Here is a 26,458-nt window from a genome sequence, read left to right as displayed (position 1 = left end):
CTTTCATCTGTAACGTCATTAAAATGGAAAAAAAAAAGAATGAAAAACCATTAGCAAAACTTGCTTTCGACTTGTTTCTCTAACCTTTCAATACTTGCAAGAAGAATTTTCTTTTTAACTTACGTTAAGAAGAATTTTAAGGTAACTCACAAAGAAATTTGTAACGCTTCTTACTGAACTACTCTCAACTCTTGTTGCTGTTGTTTTTTAATATTTCACATTTTGTGTGGGTAAGTGAGGGTTTATGGTAAAGTAATGACAAGACTTTTCAGATGAACAAAAAGCACAGAGTAGTTCATGGAACCACATCATTTATTTATTTCGAACTGACGTTTTTTTCTTCCTATCATTTATCTTGTACTTTCGCATCATTTCACGCTCAAAGTGGACGAATCTCTTTCCGTTCATCAAATTTTGTTTTTCCCTCCACGCTCCTCGGGCACGTCTTGATGACTGCATCCCTTTATGGACAGCAAATGATGGATTCAGGACCCAAAACTGGTATCCCGAAAGGTGCATCTCGTACACCTAGAAATAAAATAATTGACTTGAAGATGTCAAATCGTTAATAAAGGATAAAAAATATAAAATACAATTGTCTTGCATAACAAGTTAGTACTCGTATGTAGTCCGCTTCAATTTCGCCTTGAAAAGTTTTACTACTAATTTTTAACTGTTTTTCATATCTGTCTTTCTTATCTCCCTCGTACGCTCCGCTAACTGTTCGTTAATTGTTAACTAAGTGGCTTACAAAGACTGGAGGGGAAGTTCTTGGAACCAGATCAATACTGCTGAAAGCCACTAAGGTATATCAGTACATGGTTATACAAAAACGTTATCACGGAATAGAAATCGGCACGGAACGATCTTTAATAGTAGTGCGATGTTTCTATCGTCTTGGGTCGGGTCCCTAATGTCGAATATATAATAAAGGTAGCAGGAAGAAAAAAAAACGTTCAATTTTTTTGTATAGCAAATGATGTTATTAACACGCTATTGAGCGATTCTATCCAACTTTTTTTTTTTCGTACACTCCCCTTCTGTCTACCCTAAAACTAACTTCTACCGTTCACCATATTGAACATTTCTTCTATGTAAACATCTGGACAAATTGCAAAAAATGATCGGGGAACATTTTTGTCCCATCACATATGCGGTTATAGAGATGACATACTTGCTTTTCATCCTTTGGTACATTCGTAAACAACCAGTTAACCAACATCCTTTCTACTGTTATTAGTATATAGTGTTATGTAGTGATAATATGCTCTGATCTCACACTTTATCATCACATGAAATTCCTACTAGAAGTACATTCTGGTCACATTCATTTTATGGCTACTTGAGTGATTCCATAATTAAATAAATATCGCACTCTCCCTCTTATTAAAAAAAGATCGGTTTAGTAATTCGAACTTCTCTACATTGCAGTCGGTAGCAATACAGAAAAGACTGCTGTTAACGACGCCTTTGGTTGAAAAGATCCCACTTCATAATACAAAAGGGCCATTTTACGAGGTCCACCTCCAGGAAACTCAGGATGTTTATCCTACAGAACAGACAAGCTGACCAAAGCACAACACAGTGTAAATAGGTGTAACCTTCCTATTGACATTATTAAGATTCACGAGAAGACGAGATATTTGGCCGTGACAAGTCAGGCCTGACACGTTCATTGGACGAAATAGGATGGATTAGAAATATAAAACTGCAAGTTAGACATTTGTACTTTTGCTGCCCATAGATACTAAATTTTGATGTGCTTTTATCACATTTATTAGTATGATAATTATCGTTATTTAGTCATATTATACGATAACATTTATTATTTTGGTGTTGGTTATATATTTATAATGATTTAAAGTAATAAAGTTTACATTGTAAAAAAATGTTTCTAAATTAAAAATATTATATCTTTATAATACTATATACAGTTTATATGATATATAATATTATTAATACTTTTTATAATGGCCGCAATGAACAGTTGCCATTCGTGCTTTGGTTACACGTCTCCACGGCAATTATACGTAATTTTTTTTTTTTTTTTTTCATATTACATTATTCAGTGCAGAAATTTAGGTTGCTATTTCTATTTCTTTGATAGAAAATAAAAACAGCAGTTTTATATGTGTGGGTGTTCCAAGCAATCACTAAAGCTTACCAGTTATATATTTGATTTAATCCTTTATCCAAGTGTAATCAAACCAAGTTTACACCTGAAGTATTTTCATGACTGGGACAACTCGTGGTAAAAGTGGAGTAAGTTCTCACTTGCCTTAGTATCTCCCATAATGCAAAGCACATCTCCTTGCGGACATGTATAATGCTATGCATTAAGGGAAGGGCCACTACCTAGAATGGCAAGGACATGTGCTTTGCATTATGGGAGATACTAAGGCAAGTGATCAGAACTTACTCCACCTTTACCACGAGTTGCTCCAGTCCAAAATACTTCAGGTGCAAACTTGGTTTGCTTACACTTGGATAAAGGATTAAACCAGACATATAATGGTAACATAGTCAAGTTGAAATAACTTCCATCAATCACTAAAGCTTGCTTAGACAATGCGTTTTTCACCTGTTTTCAGGAAGGTCTAAGAATGACTACAGACAGAGCACGAAACGTGTGCGTTCAGTTTACGATTGACTTCTGATTTATGTACGCCTTTACATAAACAGTACATAAGACTCATTCTAGATTCGTTTCTTGATATTAAAAGGATTGTTTAAATAGAATAACTAAGATCACTTAAAAAGTGCTGCAGTAGAAAAACATATTTATCCCACCTAAGAGCACACCGATATAAGTACGATAGTTTAGTACGATAATTTTGAAACGACGCTTTAGTAACCAAACATATTTCTTAAGCCTCTTCAATTCTACCATAAGTAGAGCAATATATCTGCGAGACCACGCGCACACACACACACTGATTCCCTTATTCTCTATCATTTAAATGTTTAATATTCTGCATTTGTTTTCCACAAATCTTTTCTTGGCTATTACTAATCACCATTATTATTATTTTGATTATTTTCCATTTTGTTTTGCGAATTAGAATACATTTGCTAACTAGCTACAATCCATTCCTGAAGATGAATTAAATGACGGTGGCCAACTTTACTTTCTAGCAAACCATACGCTTTCTACTGAATCCCGCGAATAAACAAAAAAAAATAATAATCGTTTCTTATTTTTTCCGTTAACCCGTCTGCTTTCTCCTCCTCTTAAAGAACTTGGCTTGTCTCACACGATTCAAACAAATTCGACTGAGAACACATTTAAGAGACAACCTACATTGCCATCCGATGTTCTTTCTAATTGTTTTTGCGGCAATTCTATACAAACCTAAGCGCTCATTGTTTTGTGCTTCGTCAGTATGAGTTAAGAACCCGTACTTGACTATACTGTACGTTCAGGAGCCATTCGTGATTTGAATTACCTCATAAAAACTGGGTTTGTAATACTTCATTTGATAACTATCCTGATTTTTGAGATTCTTTTACTTTTAAGTAGCAAATAGTGCTTTCTGATTTATCCTCCATACTGGGGAAAAAATACCGATAGACAAGAGAATGTTGGTGTTCGTGCACAGTCAGCTAGTTATCTTATAAAGGCCCTCACTGAGAGAGAGAGAGAGAGAGAGAGAGAGAGAGAGAGTAAATGGAAGCTTCTAGATCTTTGTTAGAGAGAGACTGAATCGATAAAAAACAAAAACGCGGACGCATCTTTAGGAGACTGTTCACTTTTCTCCGATAAGAATAACTACTTTACGTATGCATCATTTGTTCCCATTTACTAGAAACTTCGAAGATATCATCAAATAAATGCTTGAGATAATTTTTACAATGATGGTCTTCATTTTTCCATAGTGATTCTGATACTGGATATTCCTACAATTTTCTTGGGTGTATCACACGCAGTGAAATGAACATGTTGCTATCGCACTGTAAGCGCTGCAAAGAGACTGGTAAAATTGCATGGATGTAATGAGACAGAAGAGATTGATGAGTTTTATCAAAGCGAAATATCAGCTGATTTTACGTTTGCAAGCTGAAAGTAGGTAATCTTTAGGCAACAATTCAGTAAATAAGCATATCAGCCATTTTTTCCCTTTTTGTCCATGTCAGAATGACGGCGTCTTTTAGCGCAGACACAGCAACTCTTACCTAGGTGTTACCACCCAAGGGGATACTGTCGTTCTTCGAATTGCACTACGTCACACAAAATAAACAATGGCAGCATTAATTAAAAAAAAATCTTACATTAAATTTCTTTTCTAGTTCGAAGATACATGAACTCTAACACGGCGGCTGCAAGTACTACTCTCCCGTGTTGACCCCTAGGGTAAAAATATGCATACTCCGGTACAGTTGGTTATTTTCCCAACTTGTCTGTGGCTTCTGCACAATGGTCCTCAAGAAGACACAGAAGAAAATAAAATGGAATAATATAAATTTCTTCGGTTTTTCGTTTTATGATGTTTATAAATTTTGTTGTATTTTATTCCCCAAAGAAAGGCACTACGTAAAGAGGGCATAAAATTCGCCCCTGTTTATGATGTGTTCTTTTTTTGCAGGATTCACATTCCGATAATAAGCAGACCATGAAAAGTTTGTGGAGGATTAAGGTAAATTGCCTAATTGCTTATTAGCGGTATAAATAAAATCATAACTGACAATGATAGTTTCTACTTGGTAAACCTGTCAAACTACTGTTAGTTATCTGTTTAGAGTAAGGAAATTTCAAATTAATTTTCTTCACAGATGCCTGTAGGCCGCGTCTGTAATATTTCACCAAAATTCTTTAGCTATACACTGCATTGCAAAATATTATACGAACACCTTGAATCTTAATTCATCTTTTGGACAAGATAACAAATGAAACTCTTCTGAGGAGATTTTCCATCAAATGTCGATAATTCGACATTGGTGATTTGACTCATTCGCCCATTGTCAAGAAAGTCAGCTCCTGTAGTGAAAATGGATGTGTAGTTCTCGCTCTCAACCAACTTTCTGGATTTTCCTAAAATCCAGAAAGTTGATTGAGATCAACGTTCTGGATTTTATGTTCGGGAATCTGTGCTAGCCATTTTCTCATATCTCCTCACTATTTGTCTCCACAACACTTGCATTTCGACATGATGTATTTATTATTATGTTTATACTCAAATGGATCGTTTCCATAGACCCTCTACAGCGAAATTATGCAACTTTGCATTTTCCAAAATATCAATAGATGTATTATGTTTTCCGAAAACTGTAAACCAAGAAAAGTATTCCCATAATAATTTATAATTTTTCTCACACTTTGAAGATGAATTTATGATGTATTTTAGTAGATACTTTTCCTGGCAGATTACACCCAATCTTATCCATATGATTTCAAAAATGCCTGCTCATTAATCACTCTATACCACAGCTTTGCAATTATATACTCTTATCAATCACGAAAGTAGGTTCAAAGCATTATTTTGGAGCGATGTTTGATTGTAATCAGCAATCCTTCCTTGGAAACCATTTCTTCCATGCTCGGGAGTTCTATAGATATGGACGTTCAGTGCTCGTGATTGCTACATTCATCTAATACACTCAGGAGGAATTGTAAATTCCTCCTGTGTATTAGCATTCTTTTAATTTCAGCATTCTTTAAATCTTTTCTTCAGTTTTTGTTTAACTATTTCTTGAATTTCTTTTCATTATCATATTTATACCTTTTAATGTCAAAATAATGGTTAACTCCGTGTTTTGCAGTCGCACGAACCGATTGATTGTTATGGAAGTTTGTAATAACACAATGAACCGAAGTCTGTTAATTCTAAACCATCCCATTTCCGATAATGTAGCTAACTGCTGCAGTCATTTAGTATGCCTATCCTTGTCTTTATATCCAGTTGGCTTGTCACTAATTTTTTTCTCTTTGTCTCAATTTGTATCTATTTATTTAGTTACTAATTACAAACATGAATTACTGTTTATAAATTTTGTTAAGAACAAAAAGGTAAAGCTGTGAAAAAAGACGATTATGCGGATCTCTTTTACTATCTTCTGATCAGCAATCTTAGAATGCAGAACTCAATCCAGATCTGCCCGTCGAAGACTAGTTATAAACACAAAGACAACGAGAAGCTTTTCTTAGAGTATGCATTGTTTTCTGCAAAACTATTAATTATTGTTATTATTATTATGACACCTCCAGGGAGTCCAAAGACTCATCGAGGGAGGACAGCTACTCCACAACTATCTCTACCAACTACATTAACGCCATCTACCGACCGCCACCACCACTAGTATTTCCACAGACAATCACAAACATCCAAGCCCATAGAGGGATTCGACCCCGCAGTCTTTTGGCTGGAGAGCGGATATGCTAACCGCTCGGCCAACCTGGCTGGCTAAAAGTTCCTCTAGCCGCGACTAGATTCGAACGCCGGATTATGTACCGGAAATGTGTGTTTGTTTCTTACAGTCGTCCACGTCCCAACTCCATGTCGACATTGCTAGCGTGTCTTGAAATTTTATAATTAAATGCTCATATCTGTCTGATACCTCTTTTTCGCTGTCAAGAGGGATCAACTATTGTACTTTAACGCTTCGCATTTTTTTTTTTTTTTTACAAATTATTCTTTACAGATCATCATATCATTAACTGGCATTTATAAGGATATTACTGTTCATATATTTGACAAAATGAGTATCATAATAATATACATTATGTATTGTAATTAATAGAGTGATATAGAATGAAGAGAACGAAAGAGGGAAAAAAAGAAGTGAGGGAAAAACGAATGACAAAGAGTGACTGGCAAGTAAAGATAAGATAAAGTTTGCTCAATTTTATAATTATAACGTAAACAAGAATGAAGGAAAAGAATACATTTAAGTAAGAGTAATGATAAATGATGAGATGTTGATCTTGAGGTGATGTAATCCCACTGACTTCAAAGTAAAAGTAAGCTTTTATGAAGAGATATTTTCAATTTTCGATCTTTCAGGAATACTGTAGATTTTACAGTATTTCTGACTCCTTACAAAAATTTGTAAGGAATCAAAAATCACTCGGAGCTAAGCATGAATATGATGCCAACACTTCAGCTTCACATTATGCTGGTACTATCATTAAAGCAGTTTTTGAGAGACAAAAAAATAGTTATCACTCTGATTGAATAATCGCATAAAGACGGTGATCCTTATTGTGAGTTACAGTGCGAACCAGGCTTGTTGCCCTTGTGTTTATATTTTTCGCTAGAGTTTCACGTTATGTTTATCTAAATGTGTTACTCTTTCGACATCTGAGTTGTGTGACAATCGTTTTTTGCATGTTCATTGACGACATCCCAATTATTGTAAACATATGGTGTAATAAGCTTGTTGTAGCAATTCAAGTGAATCCGAAGACTTTCCAGCTTCAGACAAATTTTAATTAAATTCTCTTTAAATTTAATTAATTAGCCGTCATTGCGATACAACTGTAGAACACAGTCTTCTTCGATATGGTTATCTGCCATAGATGAAACCAAATCAATACACAAGTTCGTTTCTAGTCGGCTGATTTTTAAGAGAACAAACATTGCCATTCAGGACACTTCTGTCCTCCAGTAGCAATGGTGGTGATCTTACACAGGGCGATAAAAATCATATACCACCTAAATACAATCACAAAACATTCAAAACATGGATTAAATAGAGGACTAAATCCATAACGACTTGGCAAACCACGCAGATAAATGTAAATTCAAGATTGCAGGAGGATAAAAATTCCTTCCATCTTCGTATAACACCAGCTAACTCATTTTCGGTTGATTAGGAACTTTTAGAATCCACTGCATTTCTGGTGCCTGTCGAAGTATCTCATAACATGTCAAGTCACACAAATCAGTCAACTCCATTCAAATGCACCCATAAGTGAAATCATTTATAGTCATATTTCTCCCTTGTACTTTATGCAGTGGCTTTCACCAGTTATGAAACTAAGCGAGTTACTCCTTGCTCATGCGCTTTGTAATCCTAAAATTTCTTACAAATATTCGTATTGGTATTAGAATTGATGGGAATTATTACGAGGAAACTAATGCTATTATGCTAGTTTATTATGTCTGCTAAGTGCGTGTGTACTCGGCCGCTTTGTCTATTTGCGGAATAAAAAAAAAACCTTTTAGGGAGAACATATATCCTGCCATATCCGTATGAAACCGGTTGAAATAACTTATAAGGGATTATTATTATTATTATTACATCACACCTCCAGGGAGTCCAAAGACTCATGGAAGGAGGGCATCTACTCTACAACAATTTGTCTCACTACTCCACCAACCTTCATCATCTAACAACAACGCCATCTACCGCCGACTACCACCACTAGTACTTTCACCGACAATCACACAGCGGGATTCAAACCCGCAGCCTTTTAGCTGACGAGCGGATACGCTAACCACTCAGCCAACCAGGCCGGCCGGATTATGTCATTTTTGTCAAACTCGGAAACTTTCCAACGGGAGCGGAAATGTCACACTGTTTAAATGTTGATTCAAATGTTCCAAAATTTGCCTCAAAATTTAAACTGTTCATTATTCTATTTTTAAATGGCTTGGAAACGTCATATATACCCACCATTAATGAAGATTTTTATAAATTTTTATTACTGTATTATCCTTAATAAAATTATCATCATCAACAGCTTTCTTTGGCCTATTACTTGAAGAATGCCTCTCCATACGTCTTCCATTTCGGGGTTACAGGCAAATTCATCGAACGACAATTCGTCGAATAGCAATTCATCGAAAAAGCAATTCGCCGAATAAACAATTCATCGAACAACAATTTAACGAATGGCAATTCATCGAAAAGGCAATTCATCGAATGACCAATTCATCGAAAATGCAATTCGTCGAAAAAACAATTCACCGAAAATTTTTCGATGGATTCTTTCATAATTCACCGAAAATTTTTCGATGGATTCTTTCATAATTAATCGAAAAGTAATTTTTCTTGCAAAGTATTGTTTAAAAATCTTCAGTAACAATGCGGTACGTTACTCATGATACAGACAACATATGGAAGTGGTCATGGAAACGTAATAATTGTTTTCTTGCATTTTAGAACATTTAATGTAAGTGTACATCCTGCTTCATTTGTGTAGATAGCGATTTATCTTTAGAGAAGACATTTCATTCTACCAAATTTTGTCCCAATAACTCTAGTCCGACTGAAATGAAAAATTTCATTCAGCCAGCGCGGAATTGTTAATATCATTTCGGAACTTCTTTACGGAAATGTCATGATAAAAGTGATCAATTTGGAAGCGAACCGTGTAGACAGTTAGTTGTACTGAAAACTTCTGCTAAGTCAGCGAGTTATTGTAATACATAATTTCGACACTTTTCTTTGTAGCCCCGAATATAATTGAACTGAAAACTGGAACGGTTCGACAATTTTTTGTAAAAGTTTCAAATACCGAATCCGAGTAAAATTTGCCCATTAATAAATGTACGAGGCGCATAATTTTTATCAGTCCTCTTCAACTGAAGGTAAGTTAGTAGGCCTAATACGGAGATGACTAGGCTTTCCTCCTGGAAATAGGCAAATCAGTCCCATGAACACACATATATACAGACAGGAAACACTTATCGGACAAGAAAGACAGTAAGAGTCCATATTGTTCTATAATTATTCCTTAGTAAAGTAGCATTGCTATACCAACAATCATTATATTGAGGAGAATGGGGGAAATAGTATTAATCATTATTACTACTACTACTACTACTACTACTACTACTACTAATAATAATAATAATAATAATAATTTTTTAAATAATAATAATAATAAATTGAATCTTTGATGTAAATATTTTTCACAGTATAATAATAAAATATACAGGAATTCAGAGTAAAAATATTGGAAAACTTGAAAAAAATCATTTCTGAAGATTTTTCAATCACGTTTCACTTATTTACTCCTGTTTCTGTTATTCCTCAACGACAGGAGTGCCACATGCACTTATCTCCCGAATAACTTCGAAAGCAAGTAATTGCATTTGATACGGGGAGGATTAGGCTAAGAATACTGATGAGTATATGCATGGGTAGTTAAATTTTTACCTAATAAAACTTCAATAATATTATTCATCACGAATAATAAAACTTCACTGTAGTGTATATATTTTTGAAAATCATAATAATTAAAAGAATGTAGTGTTAAAGGCTTAATTCTCTCTCTCTCTCTCTCTCTCTCTCTCTCTCTCTCTCTCTTTCTGTAAAAAATATAGTTTATCATCATTTTTCATTAACTTATGAATTTTTATTAGCTAATATTGCTATTTAGAATTTATGATCAGAGATGTTGAAGCCTATCTTAACAGCGTGGCGTTTAAGACGTCATTAAAAGAGTTTTTTTTTTTTTTTAAAGGGAAGTAGCGGCAAAATATGCTACTGTTATACATTTGTTACAACGATGCTGCCATTTCGAATCCTCTGTTCAAAAAGTCTTTCCCTTTTCGCACAAACCCGTCCTCAGCTGCAAATATGAATTCATATTTGTTGAATTCATAAGAATTCATATTGCCCTGGGACTAGGTCTGGTGAATATGCTGGTTGAGGTAGATATTGAAATCCCAAGTTGTATATTGTCTGTTGGATTTCATAAGCAGGTGCATTGTCCTGCAAAACCAACACGCATCTGCTTAGTTTCTAGCAACGTTTTCCCTTCAGTACCTCCTTCAATTCCTTCAGAGCTGCTGTAACAGTTTCACCTTTTTTTGAAGTACTTGGTGAGAATTACACCATCCGTATCCTAAAAGACAATGGCACGAACCTTCCCTGGTGACTTTTTAGTTCGAATCTTCTTTGGCCATGGACCTTTGTGTCTCCACTTCATTTACTGTTGTGTGTTCTCTGGATCATAGTGAAGAAGCCATGTTTCATCACGGGTCAGAATACGAGCTAAAACGTTCTCTGAGTCATAGTGAAGAAGCCATGTTTCATCACGGGTCGGAATACGAGCTAAACCGTTCTCTGGGTCATAGTGAAGAAGCCATGTTTCACCACGGGTCAGAATACGAGCTAAAATGTTCTCTATATCATAGTGAAGAAGCCATATTTCATCAGAATGCGAGCTAAAAATTTTGCACCTGATTTCTCAAAATAATCAAAAAGCCCTTGAGATGACAGCACATGTTTTCTCTTTTGGTCGGCATTCAAACCTTTAGGGACACTTTGCTGAGAATATCTGCATTTCCAGATTTTGGTAGATAATGACACCAACTTGTTTCCTGGATGTCTCCAGAGTCTTTACGATGTTTTTGGCTGGCATTTGTTCATCAAGGATCATGGGATGCACTGCATCGAAGTTTTCAGGTGTGATCGCTGAGGAAGGTCTCCAGCCCAGGATGCCCAGCTTTCAATTGTTGGTTATACTGGAAGGCACAGTCCCCTAAATTCTCACGCAATGTTTGGTGAATCTCAGTTGCAGACTTTTCTTGCAGCACGAAAAACCTGACGCCCGCACCTCTGTGTCTTCCAATTTCTTCAAACCACTAACATGTTTTCTTACATATCCTAAATGAAAAACAATAATTATTACGATTTCAGCAAACATAGGTGTTAAAGGGTTTTAAGATATGGTCTTCCTTGTGGTTTATCAGAATGCTTTAACATCATTTTTGTTCTAGGTGTTTATCAAAACTTTTCAGTCCCCCCCTCCTACAGCTAGTTACTTTCAACTGGTCCTTTCACCGCACCACTAGTGACTTCCTCTTTTGAGATATCGCAAAGACACATGTTGATATATCAACAAGTCCTACATGCTGATTGATATCGAATTTACTTAATTCCTCATGTATACCTCCAACTCACTTACCATCAGTGTTCTTCCTCCCTCCCCATTGACCTCAAGTTCTGTAGGATGTTATTTTTACGAGGATGAAATCATTTAACATCTCAACTATATCCGCCTCAGTGGATATCATTCACTGCAACCAGTATGCCCCGCAAAAAATCGCTTTCCGAACGAAGTCGGATAAATAGTAGTTTACCGTATAGTAGTTTACCTGAAAGATATATCCCTCACAAAACAATTAAAAAAAAATTGCACACACACATCTTCACCCCACATGCCTTATAATTCATTTTTCGGTGAACTGTATTTTCAATGAATTGTGATTTTTCGATGAATTGTTTTTCGATCAATTGCGTTTCGATGAATTGTCTTTTCGATTAACTGCTGATTGGTGAATTGCTTTTTCGGGGAATTGCCTTTCGAGGAATTGCTTTTTCGATTAATTGTTATTCGATGAAATGATTTTCGATGAATTGATTATTCGGCGAATTGCTTTTTCGATAAATTGTCGTTCAATGAATTGCGTTCGATGAATTGTCTTTCGGCTAACTGTTTTTCGATGAACTCTCCGGATACCCATTTCGGCCGGTCTTGTGCACTTCTCCACCTAAATGTCCATAACAACTTGTTATCTCAATGTCCAATCTTACCACTGGTCTACCTAGTTTCCGATAACTTGGTGTCCATGCCATCTGTTGTCAGACATTCTCATCATGTTCCATCGATGTCATTCGTTGCCTTTTATGTCCATTAGCTTTGTTCGCTTCCTTATCCAACTTTTATTCTTTTTATTTAACCGTGGTATTCCCAAAATGGCTCTTTCCATGTTTCTTTGTATTTTTGAGTTTTTTTAGTCAGACTCCAGGTTTCGCTACTATAGGTCATTGTTGGGAGTACACATTGGCTGTAGAATCTTTCATTTTAGGCAGTTTGGTATATTGCTTTTAAATATCTGTCTATAAAGATTAACAATTTTCCATCCTGCTGATATTCTAGCTGAAATTTCATTATCAAGTTCATGGTTATTTGTAATAAGATTATATACACTTCCTTATACACTTATCTAAGTAAATAACGAAAATAAAAGAATGCAATAAATTCATTATTACCTGAGTATTTCTTGTAAACCCATATCCTATAAACCTCTCATCATGGCGTGGTACATCTGCTTTAGCTATGTAAAAAGGTTCATAAAAGAATTCGTAATTGGTGACTTTATAGGCGGCCTCAACTTTTCCATGGTCGGGAACTTTCTCCCACACGGTATGATTCGTGGCGAACTGGTTGTGAATGAAAATTTTAAGATGAAAAGGTCGACACTGCTTGAGTTTGACCCTTTGCATTAATTCGTATTTGGTCCGTGGAATCGGAAGATGTTCGGCCATTTCGTAGGTAGGAACCACATAGGCACATTTTAGACATTCAGAGGAATGTGGATTCGCAAGGAACACCTGTAAACTTCTGTCCAATCCCTGTACTGGTATAATGTCTACGTCGGTGAGATAATGGTAAGTGGTATGACATCCCTCGCGTGCAACATTACGTAGATGATTTTGGGGATAAAGAGCTTGCTGCCACCATCTTTTGAAGCTGTTGTTTCGATGTTTTAGTAGAGAAGGCAACGCTTCGTGTATAGTTTCACAACCACCCATGGTATGATGGGAATAGGTCTGCTCACTGGGAGCCATATCTCGGTGATATAGAAAATGGAAGGATGCATTTTCACGAATCGCATCAGAACATATTCGCAAATATGAAATGTACAGTTTAGCGATGTAAAAGTCCACTCCTGGTACAAATACGGCCACAGAGATTGGAGCTCTCCAAGATTTCGCCACTTCTAAAAGCCAATGGAGTCTGTCCACGGAAGACTGAGTAGCTAATGAAACGTGGCTTTTTTGTGATGAGGTTCGCCATTCGTTTCCCGTAATTACAAAGTCATGAATCTTATACACTCCTTTGGAGTCTGTACGATATAAAGTTTCGTTGAAAAAGAATCCGGACTTCTTCAGGATATTTTCAATGGAAAGTTTCTTCAGTTTCTCCATTTTCACCTGTTCGCCCGGTAATCTAGTAGTCTGTTTGGATATTTCACGCACTGGAAGTTCTTCATTGATACTTTTGTTGGTATGTTTTTGAATCAGCGTCATACCCATGAGGTTACAGATAGTGAAGAGGCCTAAAGCACCAACGTAGATGGCCACGGAGGTGTATCTCATGTAAAACCTCCCTGGACAGCGCATCTTATACCTTCGACCCTGGAATATGCAAAGAAAATAAGTTAGTATGCAGAGAATTATTTCTAATATTTTAGGGATTGAAAACAGTCGACCAATTAGACCAGACTTAATAAATAACTACAATATACATTGTATTAATCTTCAATTCATATCATTTGGAAATATGATGGATATGTTGTGCGCAAACGTGTCTCTGTAAAGGTAAAATGCATTTGGATATATTTAGTATTTTAGCGATTCGGGTCACATCTCATGATTCATTTTCTGTTGTAGGTGTTAGGAAACCCAAGCAATTATCGTGCAATTATTACAATTCTGTGACAGATACACGCCATGGAAAAGTACCTTTAATTGTTTTACCGCTATTTCAGAATGTTACCATAGTAACAAGAAGCATGCATTTAGTTATCAACAGCTAATACTAAAATTTATAATTAAAACGTTGCAAGAAGATTAAGTGTAACCTCGGTAATAGAGTCATTCATCTATCACTGTCAGTTACGCACCTTATACATCAAAAGGTATCCGAATTTTTAGAATTTAGAAAAAAAAAAAAGAAATTTCTTCCATCCATCATTCTGTCTTAAGTCATATTCTGTCATCGTCATTTGTTTACCGACATACAATGCCCCATAAAAAAAATGGAAATTCCTTAGTCTATTTCGGTGAAGAAAATAATAGACTCCATACTCGACCCGCCTTATATTACGCCATAATAAAGCTACTCTCTGGTATACTAGAATTAAGAAGTAAATACAAGAAAAGTAGATGTTGCCTTCAAGATAAAACTATACCATTATTTGAGATACATGAGAGTAAATATTTGTGAGCGTAACCATGTCGTTAAAACACTAACCCCCCCCCCTACATTCCATCTGCTGCATTTGTACACTGGAAGCGAAAAAGGATCTGTCTTCTCTTGTGGTCTTTGTGCCATATGTTTTATGGCACAATAACTCCCATTAAAAGAGAATACCCCATGCTTAACCTTTCTTTTTTTCTTTTTCTTTTTTTTTTTTTCATACAGTGCTGTGGTAGTCTTTGACAATCCGGTGGTCTCTATTATATGTAAATTAGGAGATCACTACCATCTGCGATTCCTAATTTTCTTGAAACAAATTTATCTTGAAATATTTTGCTAAATAAAGAAATTTTCTAACTTCTCGTTGAGGTAATATATTGCTTCTTCTATAAAAATTAGAAACTTTAGCTTTTCAATGACTCAGCTATCTGTCAAATCCATCTTCCTCTTATAACGTGGTTATTTGCTGAAGCTATTTCTTTCTGTAGATATCTAGTGACATAATGATATTATTTTACTTTGAACATCGAATAGATTTAAGTGCATTAAACCCTTTTAAACGTGTGCACGAAGACCTTTTTAGACCTTTTTATTCTTCCAAAATATAACCCAAACTATGACTTTCATATTCCCTACAGTCTGTACAAGGTTCAACCTAATAATTGGTCGTGAGTTTATTTAATTGAATGCCTCAAAGTATTCGACATTCAACAATAATATTCTTCCTCTCTTTTTTCTCTTTTATTATTCTTTATTTACTTCTACATTTGCTTATTTAGCAATTATGCTATTTACGATCTGTTCATTGATAGTTTTTGACATTCTTGCAACATTCTAGTAAAGGACATCTGGGAACACGTAGTCTATAATAACAATCTTTGCTACGTTATATTTTTTTTTCTATAATATTCTACAATTGATTATTTTTGAATGAACTGTCTTGTACTTGGAGGACTTATAATTAGCTAAAATGTTGCTTTCTCTATGTCCCATTTAAAAAAAAAAAAAAAAAAAAAAAAAAAAAAAAAAAAAAAAAACAGCCGTCTAACCACTGTTTAAACTGTTTAAATAGTCAAATCGAATCATATCTTGCCGGAATGTGTGTGTGTTCTATATCAAATTATGCAGTGTTCGTTACAGATCGTGTGAACATTTTCACATCGGATAATAAAGATTATACCATCCTTAGCCAACTACGCATAGGGACAATAATTTAGAAACTTTTATTCAATACCATGTTGGACCTCCAATATCAATCCTCTTCAATTCCCTGGGCATATTTCTGTGATATATGGGTGAGGAACAGCCTTTATTAATCCCTTGACACGTCTGTGACATGTCGTTTGTTTATTGTACCAAAATTGATTTTGAATTTTGGTTTCACATATAAATACAACCGAATATAGACGCTAGACAATCTTCAACAACAGAAAGGCCCCAGATCCTGACGAGATTTCAAACCAAACCATAAAAGCACTCCCCCATAAAACAGTTATGCATTTAGTGGCGATCATCAACGCGATGCTAAGACTCAACTACTTCCCCACTCACTGGAAACGGGCAGATGTAATCCTCATCCACAAACTCGGAAAAGCATCTCAATTCTCCCAGAACTACAGACCTATCAGCCTCCTATCAAATCTGGGAAAAATCGCGAAAAAGATAATTCTGAACCGCCTACAAAACGAAACGGACAAGATCGACCTAATCCCAAAAGAACAATTCGGATTTCGCAAAGGCCACTGCACAACCCAACAGGTCCACAGACTTATACAATTCATAACTACTGGATACAATTGGAAACAACACACAGGTGCAATCTTCCTGGATGTGGCGAAAGCCTTTGATAAAGTATGGCACAAAGCTCTCATCCACAAACTAATAGCTGCAAAATACCCACTAAACCTCGCCAAAATCATAGAATCCTATCTGAAAGACTGAAAATTTCTATGCAGACGACATGGCAATACTGACCAGATCACTCAGGCCACACTTAGCCACACAATGACTACAAGACGCAGCAACAAATCTTGAAGAATAGTTTCAGAAATGGAGAATAGATGTCAATGCCGACAAGAGCACGGCCATACTCTTTACAAGAAGGAAAACAACCTACCACGGAGCAGTCACGATGTTCGACACTGATATCCCATGGCAAAAAGAAGTAAAATACCTAGGAAACAAATCGGATAACCGACTCAGCTTCAATCCCCACATCTCACATGCCTGCAACAAAGCCAACTCAGCAATAGCTCAACTCTACCCGCTACTCAACCGAAGAAGCAAAGTCAGTACAGAAAACAAACTAACAATATCCAAAACAATCATCAGACCCATACTAACGTACGGATCGCCGGCATGGAGCCACACCTCCCCCCAGCAACATCAAAAGACTACAGGCACTACAAAATAAATGCCTCCAAATGATCTTCAACGCTCCGTGGTTTGTTAGGAATGCTCTCCTCCACCAAGATGGAAACATGCCAGACATACCTTCGTATCTCAAGCAGACTGCTGCAAAGTACTTCGCCCAGGCATCACTCCATCCCAGCCAACTCATTCGTGATTCATAAAATTATGATGAAAACGACAGATGGAGACACAAATGCCCGAAGGCAGCTCTGATCATCGCTTCAAACGATTCTACACAGCCCTAATTCGGGCGAGCCACGCGCTCAAAAATTTCTCACTATCAATAATCACAATCTAGCGATGAAGGGATAAAAATCCAAGGGATTGACGTCCATCTCGCCATTTAAGTTAGCAGTTAAAAAAGTTGCCAACGGCGTTAACGACCGCTTTCTGATTTTTAATTGGTACGTTAAGGGGTTAAATGCTTCGGTCAGTTGCTGCACGCACGCACTCACGCACACACACACACACACACACACACACACACACACACACACACACACACACACACACACACACACACACACACACACACACACACACACACACACACACACACACACACACTGTTGGTCCGTACAAGTCTTTTCAGACGATGGCGATCTCTTTCCTGAAAACTGTCTTAGGACTATAGTTACTCCTTTTAGACAAGCAATGTGGGTTATTTTCCCACTGATTAAACACCCAGGATATTTCACCTATTGTGAAACCAGTCAGCTCTGACGGGAACACACATTAATCTTTTTATCGAACTACGAAAGATCTTTTGTTTTTTCCATTGCAATCAGCACTGTTTTCGATTACTGACCAACAACATTCTTAAAGAATCACCTAGAACATCTGATGACGCACGTTACCAAGTATTGTGCATATACGCTGCGTAAGTGACGTTTACGTACATTTGCATGAAGGTTTCTAATTCAGTGGCCGGTAGGTGTAGTAACCCTAATTAGATTCACTTCAAAAACTACTATAGCGTGCATTGAACTTTCTGAGAGATAATGTGAATGATCTCATAATTTGGTTGATGCAATGTAATGATAGCAAGAAATTCAGTTATCACGCTAATCAACAGTCCATTAGACATTAACTGCAGTTTGAGTGCCGTAATTGGAATAAATGGAAGGCCACCGCGTAATAGGACAGTGAGTTTTTGCAAATCATCATAACACGATTAATGTGACTCCGTGTCCTTTTGATAGTGGCTTACAATGTCTATAGAATTTATCGATTGATTCAGTTTCCTTCAATTCCTTTCTGCACAATCAGTTAAATGAATACTAGAAATACTTCAAGAGATTGTTCCTTTTTTTCTGTACCTATGGACCTCTTAACTATCCGAAAAGGTCATGGACAGTAATGGAAAGTTATTTGACTGAAGGCTTTTATGAAAGGAGGATACCTTCCTTCTTTTATTGCTTCTCACATGAAAGCTTAACGGTGCGCCGAAAGATCAATGAAATCAATACATCATCATTACAGTGGTCCAAAGTTCTCTTGTTAGTTCATTGCGATCACGTATACGACTGATTAATATTAATGGTGTCAATGTCTCACACGTTTTTTGTAAACTGCTCTGAATGTGTGTAAAACATTTATAGTAATGGTGGATGTTTTTCGTAAAGTGCTTTGTGAAATACAAGTTCCCTTTTAAATAAATGATTCGGATGTGATACAGCCTTGAGTTTTTAGATAGCAGTGTTAAGATTTCGTTTTATGGTTCCTTTGTGGAACACACGAAAAGATCAGATTAATAAAAGGGAATTAAATGCACTTACAAGTATTGCTTCATCTCAGAAACGCAAGCTGTTTCTATCTAAATTCTCTGACTTAAATTTCATTCTATGGCTCTGTTTTTATGCTTGATAAATAACAATATGAATAATGGAAAATTGCAATTGTTATTGCTTGTAGTTTCCATGTTAGATTGCGTGCCTTAATGAAAGTGATATGAGATTTGTTGCTTGGTTACCAGATTAGTTAGGTTTGGGAGACTTATGCAATCAATTCGTCATGTTAGAGTGGGCTGAGAAGGTCTTGAAATCTAACACGAGTTATGAGATTCGAGTGCGTCCTTTATGAAAGTGATTTTTTTCATGCTGAAAGATTTAATGATTGCATAGAAAGTCTTCGTTAGCGTTACGGAGAAGTCAAGGCACAGTTAATGTCGGACTAAAATGACGTTAGTTATTTCAAGAATACAATACTTGCTGCAGTTAAAAAACTGGGCATCCCGATCGCAATTAATTTTAAAGACTCTCTTTCCCCAATAGCGAATGTAATACTCGCTGAAGATTATTATTGTTTCTACAAAGCCCAGCGTGTTGTATTTTCTGCTTAATTATTATGCATGGCGCAGAGGTTAGTAGCGTGACACGATAATGGTCCAGTTCACGCATGGAGTGGGAAGAGGGACAGCGAAGATAAGTACAATTAGCTGATAACTAATTCTTTTTACTTTTCGTTGCAGGCTTTTTTTTTCTCTCAGATGAGCATCTAAAAGAATGTTAAAATATTATGTGCATTACACGCGAGAAATATGGACTTACTAGCCCTTCTTCATTCTTTTCGGTTTCCCTGTTCTATGCCATTTCCTCAATAATGTTTTCTACAATTTAAGCAAACAAGAAGACCAACATAGCCATTGAAGAATAAGGAATACCTTATCCCAGTCGTTTAACGCCATCTCATAACGTAGCTCTTTTCAACCAAAAGGGCTTTTGCGAAAACAGCATTAAAGATGTTCCTAGTTGAAGAACATTCCAATTAGGCCCTAAAGGCTGTAGATGACATTCATCTCTCATTAAAACATTACCTTGTTTACAAGAGTCCTGAAGTGTCTATGTAGTTCTTCTATGTTCATCTGTCTTACGTGCAATATAAGTAATACTATTTGGTGCATATCAAGAATACTGTGGAGACCTAGAACTTCCCCATTCGATTCAAGGGGACAGAAGGAAGCGGGTTTTCAAATCTCTCCAGAAGATAGTACTGGACAGAACTCGATAGTAATGCATCAGGAAGTTTCCAGAACGTTACTCTTTGGCGGAAAAGATCTTGTTCCGAATTCTATCTTGGACGTGATGAACTTTTATAATGGATTTTCTGTTGAAGGTGAGTTAGCCAGGATAATACAAAGTTTTTTTTCATTTCATCTCGCCGACCTGCTGGAGAATCAACTAATTAAAAGATAACATATTGACCCCTTAGTTTCTTAATCCATAATTCTAATACGCATCTAATTAAGTGGTAGATAGTTTCTTCTTCACTTGTGAGACCACCACACCGTTTATTGGAGGTCTGTAAGTGTCCTCAAAAAAAGTTCCTTGTTTGCTCTCAGGATTGGAGTTTCGGGATTATCTAGCCCTTATCTCTGCTTACACTAAATATACGAAAACTTTACAACCTTTCTGGGGTATGGATATTCCCATTAAAATTAAACAATAAATAATATATTGATAATTTAAATAATTTTCTAGGAATTTTTTTCCCACTATATTATGGGAAAATTATTACCGATAAAGTGAGTTTATCACCCGACGTTTACAAATCCGAAGTCTACGAAAGAGTCTAAATATATTTTTTCCCCAGAGATCTTCAACTGTTAGAATTCTGAAAAAATATAATCGACATTTCGGGAATATGAATTACAATTTTTAGCTTTGTTGACTCCGATTTCAGTTTAATTCATAAAAACATTGAATATGTAAATAAAGGGTTGGTTGATTTGGATTTATGGTAAAAGCAAATAAGGTTATCAGGCCACTGCATTGTCTGTAAATTGAGTGTTTTGTTCTGAATGTTTTGCAAAAAAAAAAAAAAAAAACTGAGTTTCCGGAAGGGAAAATCCTGTCCCCCTTCGTATGAGATCAACTAACTCAAACCTTCACTTGAAAAGCCCTGACAAAAATCCTTACGGAATTCGAACCAACATCTTTTCAACCAAAAGGAATCGTCCATATAGAATGAGCTACGGAGGCTCGTAAGAAAAGGGGGGGGGGAACGAACAGTGAAAAGTAGAAGGTTGACTGTAACTCCCGAAACAACTATGGGTTGGTTAAGGATCAAAGCTGTATAACTAGGAGGAGCCTTTTAAGGAATGCGGAGAACCGACCAAGGCTTCTGACCTAATATCCAATGCTCACTTTCTCGTGGTGCATCCTGTTAGGTATCTACCTGGATACTGAACGAACGAGGATGGGCTGGCAATTTGGGATTTAGCCGACCAAACTGTATTCTTATCGGCTTAAACCATAATGTAAAATGATGGTACAACATGTCACAATTTTATACATGTATCTACAGACATAGTTAGAGAAATACAGCAGAATAATAGCAAGTCAACTGTTAAATTGCCAAAACTCCATAAACAGAAGACTCAACTCAACCATCTTGGACTGAAGAGAAATAGATGGGGAACCTTATGGTAATGCAGTCTTGGGCATTTTGAGTAGTACAATATCTAGGCAAAGGGTTGCCTAGATATTGCACTATTTAAAAGACACGAAGCGTGATCATATACTCGCCTTTTATTCGTGCTTTGTTTCAAGTTTTACTAGACTGGAAGCTGATCGAAACCGTTGGTTCCCATCATAGACCAGGCAGAAACTGCAAGACGTCATTTTGTCCATGCTATAGCAATTCCATGTAAGGAAGATTTTTCTTTCATATGTGCTAACTCTTGGTTAGTTCGGCAATTATGATATTTGAGAATTGAAACTCTGATGAGAACCACCATTTCGGAACATAGTCGTCAGGATGTGTAACTTTAATTGAAAGCAGCAACAAAAGACGAATATTGGCTCGTGGACAGAATTATTTTATTTTAAACTGTGCAATACTGCGCAAGGCAACTTCGATGTGAAAGGTTATATTCTTATAAGCTCTCCGGTCAAGTAAACATTTTAAGTTTCAGATTCAGTTATTTGGCTCTGAAAATAATGATGAATTTGTAATATGTTTTTTTTTCTATAAGTTTTTACAACACTCAATTAAAATCTTCTGTTTTTCCTCTCCATCTGAAGTTGACTTAGCCGTCTCGTACCAAAGTAGAAGGCTTTGTTTTCTCTAGAAAACATTTTTTCCTCCGGATTTTTCATCCAGAAAAATAAAAGGCCAACTGACCAGAAGGTCACAAACAGTTTATAAACAAAATTTCAAATTCATTTATATTTGCTTTTAAGTGATTTTTAACAAGTGCTAATAAATTATGTCGTGTTGTATAACGACTGTTGGACGATATAAATACACAAAAAAAAGGTATTTGAATACGCAGCAAAATTGATTTCCCTGAATGATTTATTATTATTTAAAACATTGACACCCATGCATCATATTTAGTATGTTTACCAACTGTGGGTTCTTCGACTAGTCTGTTTTTCCAGGTGATTTACTTTTTAATGTACTGCACTAGTAAGTAATGTATTTTAAAATACATTATTTACTACTTTTTTTCAGTGATTTCAACTTTTTTTTAGTATCCTAAACGGAAAATCAAATTTTGTGGATCTTATTTCAGACCGCAAAATTTGAAAATCACAATTATCATATATTCCATCTTTGCCTTGGTCTTCTGCCTCTCTTTCCCTTTGATATCCAATTTTTTACTTTCATTTCGTTCTGTTATCCCAAATTATTTCTGTATTTTATGATTAGAGAATTTTTTATACAGAAAGGCTACCAGTACCTCACCGTGGTGTGAAGCTGAACGAGAACATTAAACCCACTTGCTCAGTGAAATCAAGGCTTAAAAGACCGAACAGTTTTATCCGAACTGGCCAGGAATGAAACAGCCTTATTTCGTACACCATAAAACAGCTTTAATAACTCTGCAATCGAGAAAAGTTTCTTAAAATTTGTCATAGTTTCCTCATTACTATTTTCATTGTCAGTACCTTATATACAACTTACATCCGGTTTGGAATGTCTTAAGCCTAAATAAGAGAGATCCAAACTTTGGAAAGCATGTGACAGAAAGTGTTGTACAAATGTCTACATAATAAATCTATTTCCAACCTTATATTCTTCGTGAAATAAATTAAATCTTACTTATAAATAAAGAAATAGCAAGTACTTAAACTCCTTGTACTTTTAAGTTCAAACTTTTCTTAACATTTTCTCATCTATAAAAAGTCCGCGCGGTTAGCCTAGTGGCTTTGCGCTTCGCAACCATATGACTGGGGAAGGAGTGCTCTGGGTTCGATTCCCATCGCCGACGTGAGGAGCTTAAGGATCTTCCTCTGCCATTGCCAAGTTAGCCGGTCTTGGGCGTGGACAGCAGGGTCCCCCCCCCCTCAGTTTATCTGGGGTTTTTCATCCCGCAAACCGGCCGCGTGAACACACGGATCTACAGCCATAAATACTTAACCCTCCATGAGGGGACTCAGCTCGCCCCAGTAGGGACGGGGGAGAAAAGGGAGGAAACTCCACATGAATAAATAAATAAATCTATAAAAAATAATGTAAGACAATACTTCTTTCTACGTAAATGAACTCAATCCGAAATAAGATTACTTTTCATTATACACCATTCAAGTATAATAATTTTCTAAACTTAATTATACAACTGCAATAAGCATATGCAGAAGATCTTGGCCTTGTTCACACAGACATAGAAAAGGCAGAAGGCATAGAAAAAAATTTAGAAGAGTAATGTAAACCTTCATATCAAAACTTAGACTACAATCACTTGTATAAAATTCACAGACACTCATTAAAACCCCCCCGATACCGGTGCTGACCATATTGCACTCACACTAGCTGCTGAAATATATGATATCATAAAAATTTTAAAGAACAAAAAAGTTCCTAGTCCAGATGGCATCACTACCTCATCTTGAGGTTTCACTATTTTCCTCCCATTTGGAAACTGGCTGATGTAATCCCAATGCATAAGCCAGGCAAGGACTCACACCTGCCTTAAAATTATCGTTCCATCAGTCACATCTCCAACTTGGGTAAAATTGCAGAGAAAGCCATCCTCTCACGACTTCAAGCTTCGGTAAATGAACTAAACATCCTTCCTAAAGAACAATTGGGTTTTCAGCAACACCATAGTACTACCCAGCAAATCCTCAGAATAGTTGAATATATCATCACCAGTTACAACTGGCATCAATACAGTGGCGCTGTTTTTCTTGATTTATCCAAAGCATTTGATAACATTTGACACTGGATTGCTACCTAAACTTATCTCAGCCGGTATCTCATTGAAAATGGTACACCTATTTAGATCATATCTACAGAATAGAAGCATGCAAGTCAAGATAAATGGTACTACCTCATCGGCCATATCTTGGCCGGAGTTCCACAGGGATCCTTACTGGCTCCATTACTGTTTTCTATGTGCATGTCAAACATTCCGTACAACCCAATGTCGCTCATCATGGTCCTATATGATACAGCATTATTATCCAGACCTCTTCAGCCACACCTTGTTACTAAAAAGCTTCAAGAAAACCTTCTAAAGTTAGAGAAATGGTTCTCCAAATGAAGACTACAAGTAAATCTCTAAAAGAGCTCAGCCGTTCTCTTCACGAAAAGATCGATATCTCCTGCAGGAGACGTCTTACTATTCAATACTAAAATTCTCTGGCAGACAGAAACAAAATACTTTGGTGTAGTGCTCGACAAAAAATTAACTTTTAACCAGCACATTAAGACTACGTGTGCAAAGGCATCTAAAGCCATCGCTCAGATCTATCCCCTAATTAACAGGAACAGCAAGGTAAACATCAGAATCAAATTTCTCTTATACCAGCAGACGATTCTTCCCATAATCACTTACGCCTCTCTAACCTGGGGCCATACCTCCAATACTAATATTATCAAACAGCAACGTGTACAAAACAAGTGCTTACGAATGATTCTAAACGCCCCATGGTTCGTCAAAACCCAGCAACTTCATCGGGATTATTTCATATATTTTCTCTTTCCTACAATCTTTAGCAACAAAGTTTTTCCTCAAAACGTCCGTACACCCTAACGATCTAGTTCGGCAAGCTGTAGACTATGATTCAACGGATATATTTAAACATAAAAGACCAAAAGCCATTTTAATTTCCTGTAGCGATACATAATCTCTCCATGCCCATTCAGGGCGAACAAACTGCTAATAAAATTTTTCCCTCACTGTATCCCTAACAGATAGCGGGGAATATGAAAAGCATCTTGCTTCATCCCTAAAGCCATTAATATCAATAGTCAATAGTCGTATGCGGAAACTTTCCAGAGGGTAGCAGATGGCAATGCTACAGCCATGAAGAATATGAAAAACATCCTTGCTTCATCCATCTAGCAAAAATAAAAATAAAATAAAATAAAATAAAACATATGCGGAATATGTTTATAAGTAGAATGTGTTTACATTTTCTAAATATAAATAAAAGTTCTCTGTTGAATTAGAGGATTTTTGGAATTATTTAACCATCGGTGTAATATCTAACGAAGGCGCGACACTACTTGTAGGAAAAGACTGTTTGGTTGTTTTTGTAATAATGTTTTATTGGTTTTTAGCTTGAGGCACTTAAAATCATTTTCAGTTAGTAGAAGGAGAATATACCTAAATGTATTATTTCAATATAATTATTTATAATTCATTTGACCGAATCTAATTCATTTATTTGTTTTCTGTCCTACTAAACGTATAATACAGTGACTTATATAAATAATTATCATCGGAGACTTACAAACGGAGTCAAGAACTCATCCAGGAAGGCCATGTAGCACCCGCACCAGTTGCCATACCTCCTCTTTCACAATAAACCCATTCACATTAGATGCATCCACTTCAACAGGCAAACTCTTCCGCGCACTTATCCACTGTTCTATGAGAGAAAAATTTAGCCATCACCTCTTTTTTAACCGCATTCGGACTTAACTTTATGCTCTAATTAATTAAGTTCATGTTGTAATTAAAATTAATTCATAAATTTAAAATGGTAATTACTTAGAATGTTAATGAGCTAATTAACTTCCATCGATATATCCGTTCGGCTATCTCAGAACTCCCACGAAGCGGAAGTTTCTAATCTGAGTAAAGCAAAGTTAAGATTTGCTTGGCGTTAATGAGCACTCAAGGTCTTTGAATTCTTGCATGAATCTAAGAAGGAAGAAACAAGAAAGATTGAGAGAAAGAGAGAGAGAGAGAGAGAGAGAGAGAGAGAGAGA

At 36.2% G+C, this 26,458-nt stretch overlaps 1 protein-coding gene across 1 annotated transcript; it reads right to left on the bottom strand.

The window, feature by feature from the left end:
• Window positions 1–312: 312 nt before the first annotated feature.
• On the bottom strand, window positions 313–26,032 carry LOC150106632 (beta-1,4-glucuronyltransferase 1-like). Its single transcript, XM_090393444.1, has 3 exons — window positions 25,978–26,032; window positions 12,946–14,094; window positions 313–528 (listed from the first exon to the last, which is right to left on the bottom strand). The coding sequence occupies exons 1-3, from the start codon at window positions 26,008–26,010 to the stop codon at window positions 313–315; spliced, it is 1,398 nt and encodes a 465-aa protein (XP_090249570.1). The 5' UTR covers window positions 26,011–26,032.
• Between the last annotated feature and the right edge of the window lie 426 nt (window positions 26,033–26,458).

This window comes from Typopeltis vanoorti, chromosome 5, assembly GCF_054136105.1.
Source record: "Typopeltis vanoorti isolate ZY-2024b chromosome 5, IOZ_Tvanoo_1.0, whole genome shotgun sequence".
Taxonomy (NCBI): Eukaryota; Metazoa; Arthropoda; class Arachnida; order Uropygi; family Thelyphonidae; genus Typopeltis; species Typopeltis vanoorti.
This window is presented reverse-complemented; position numbering and strand designations above follow the sequence as displayed.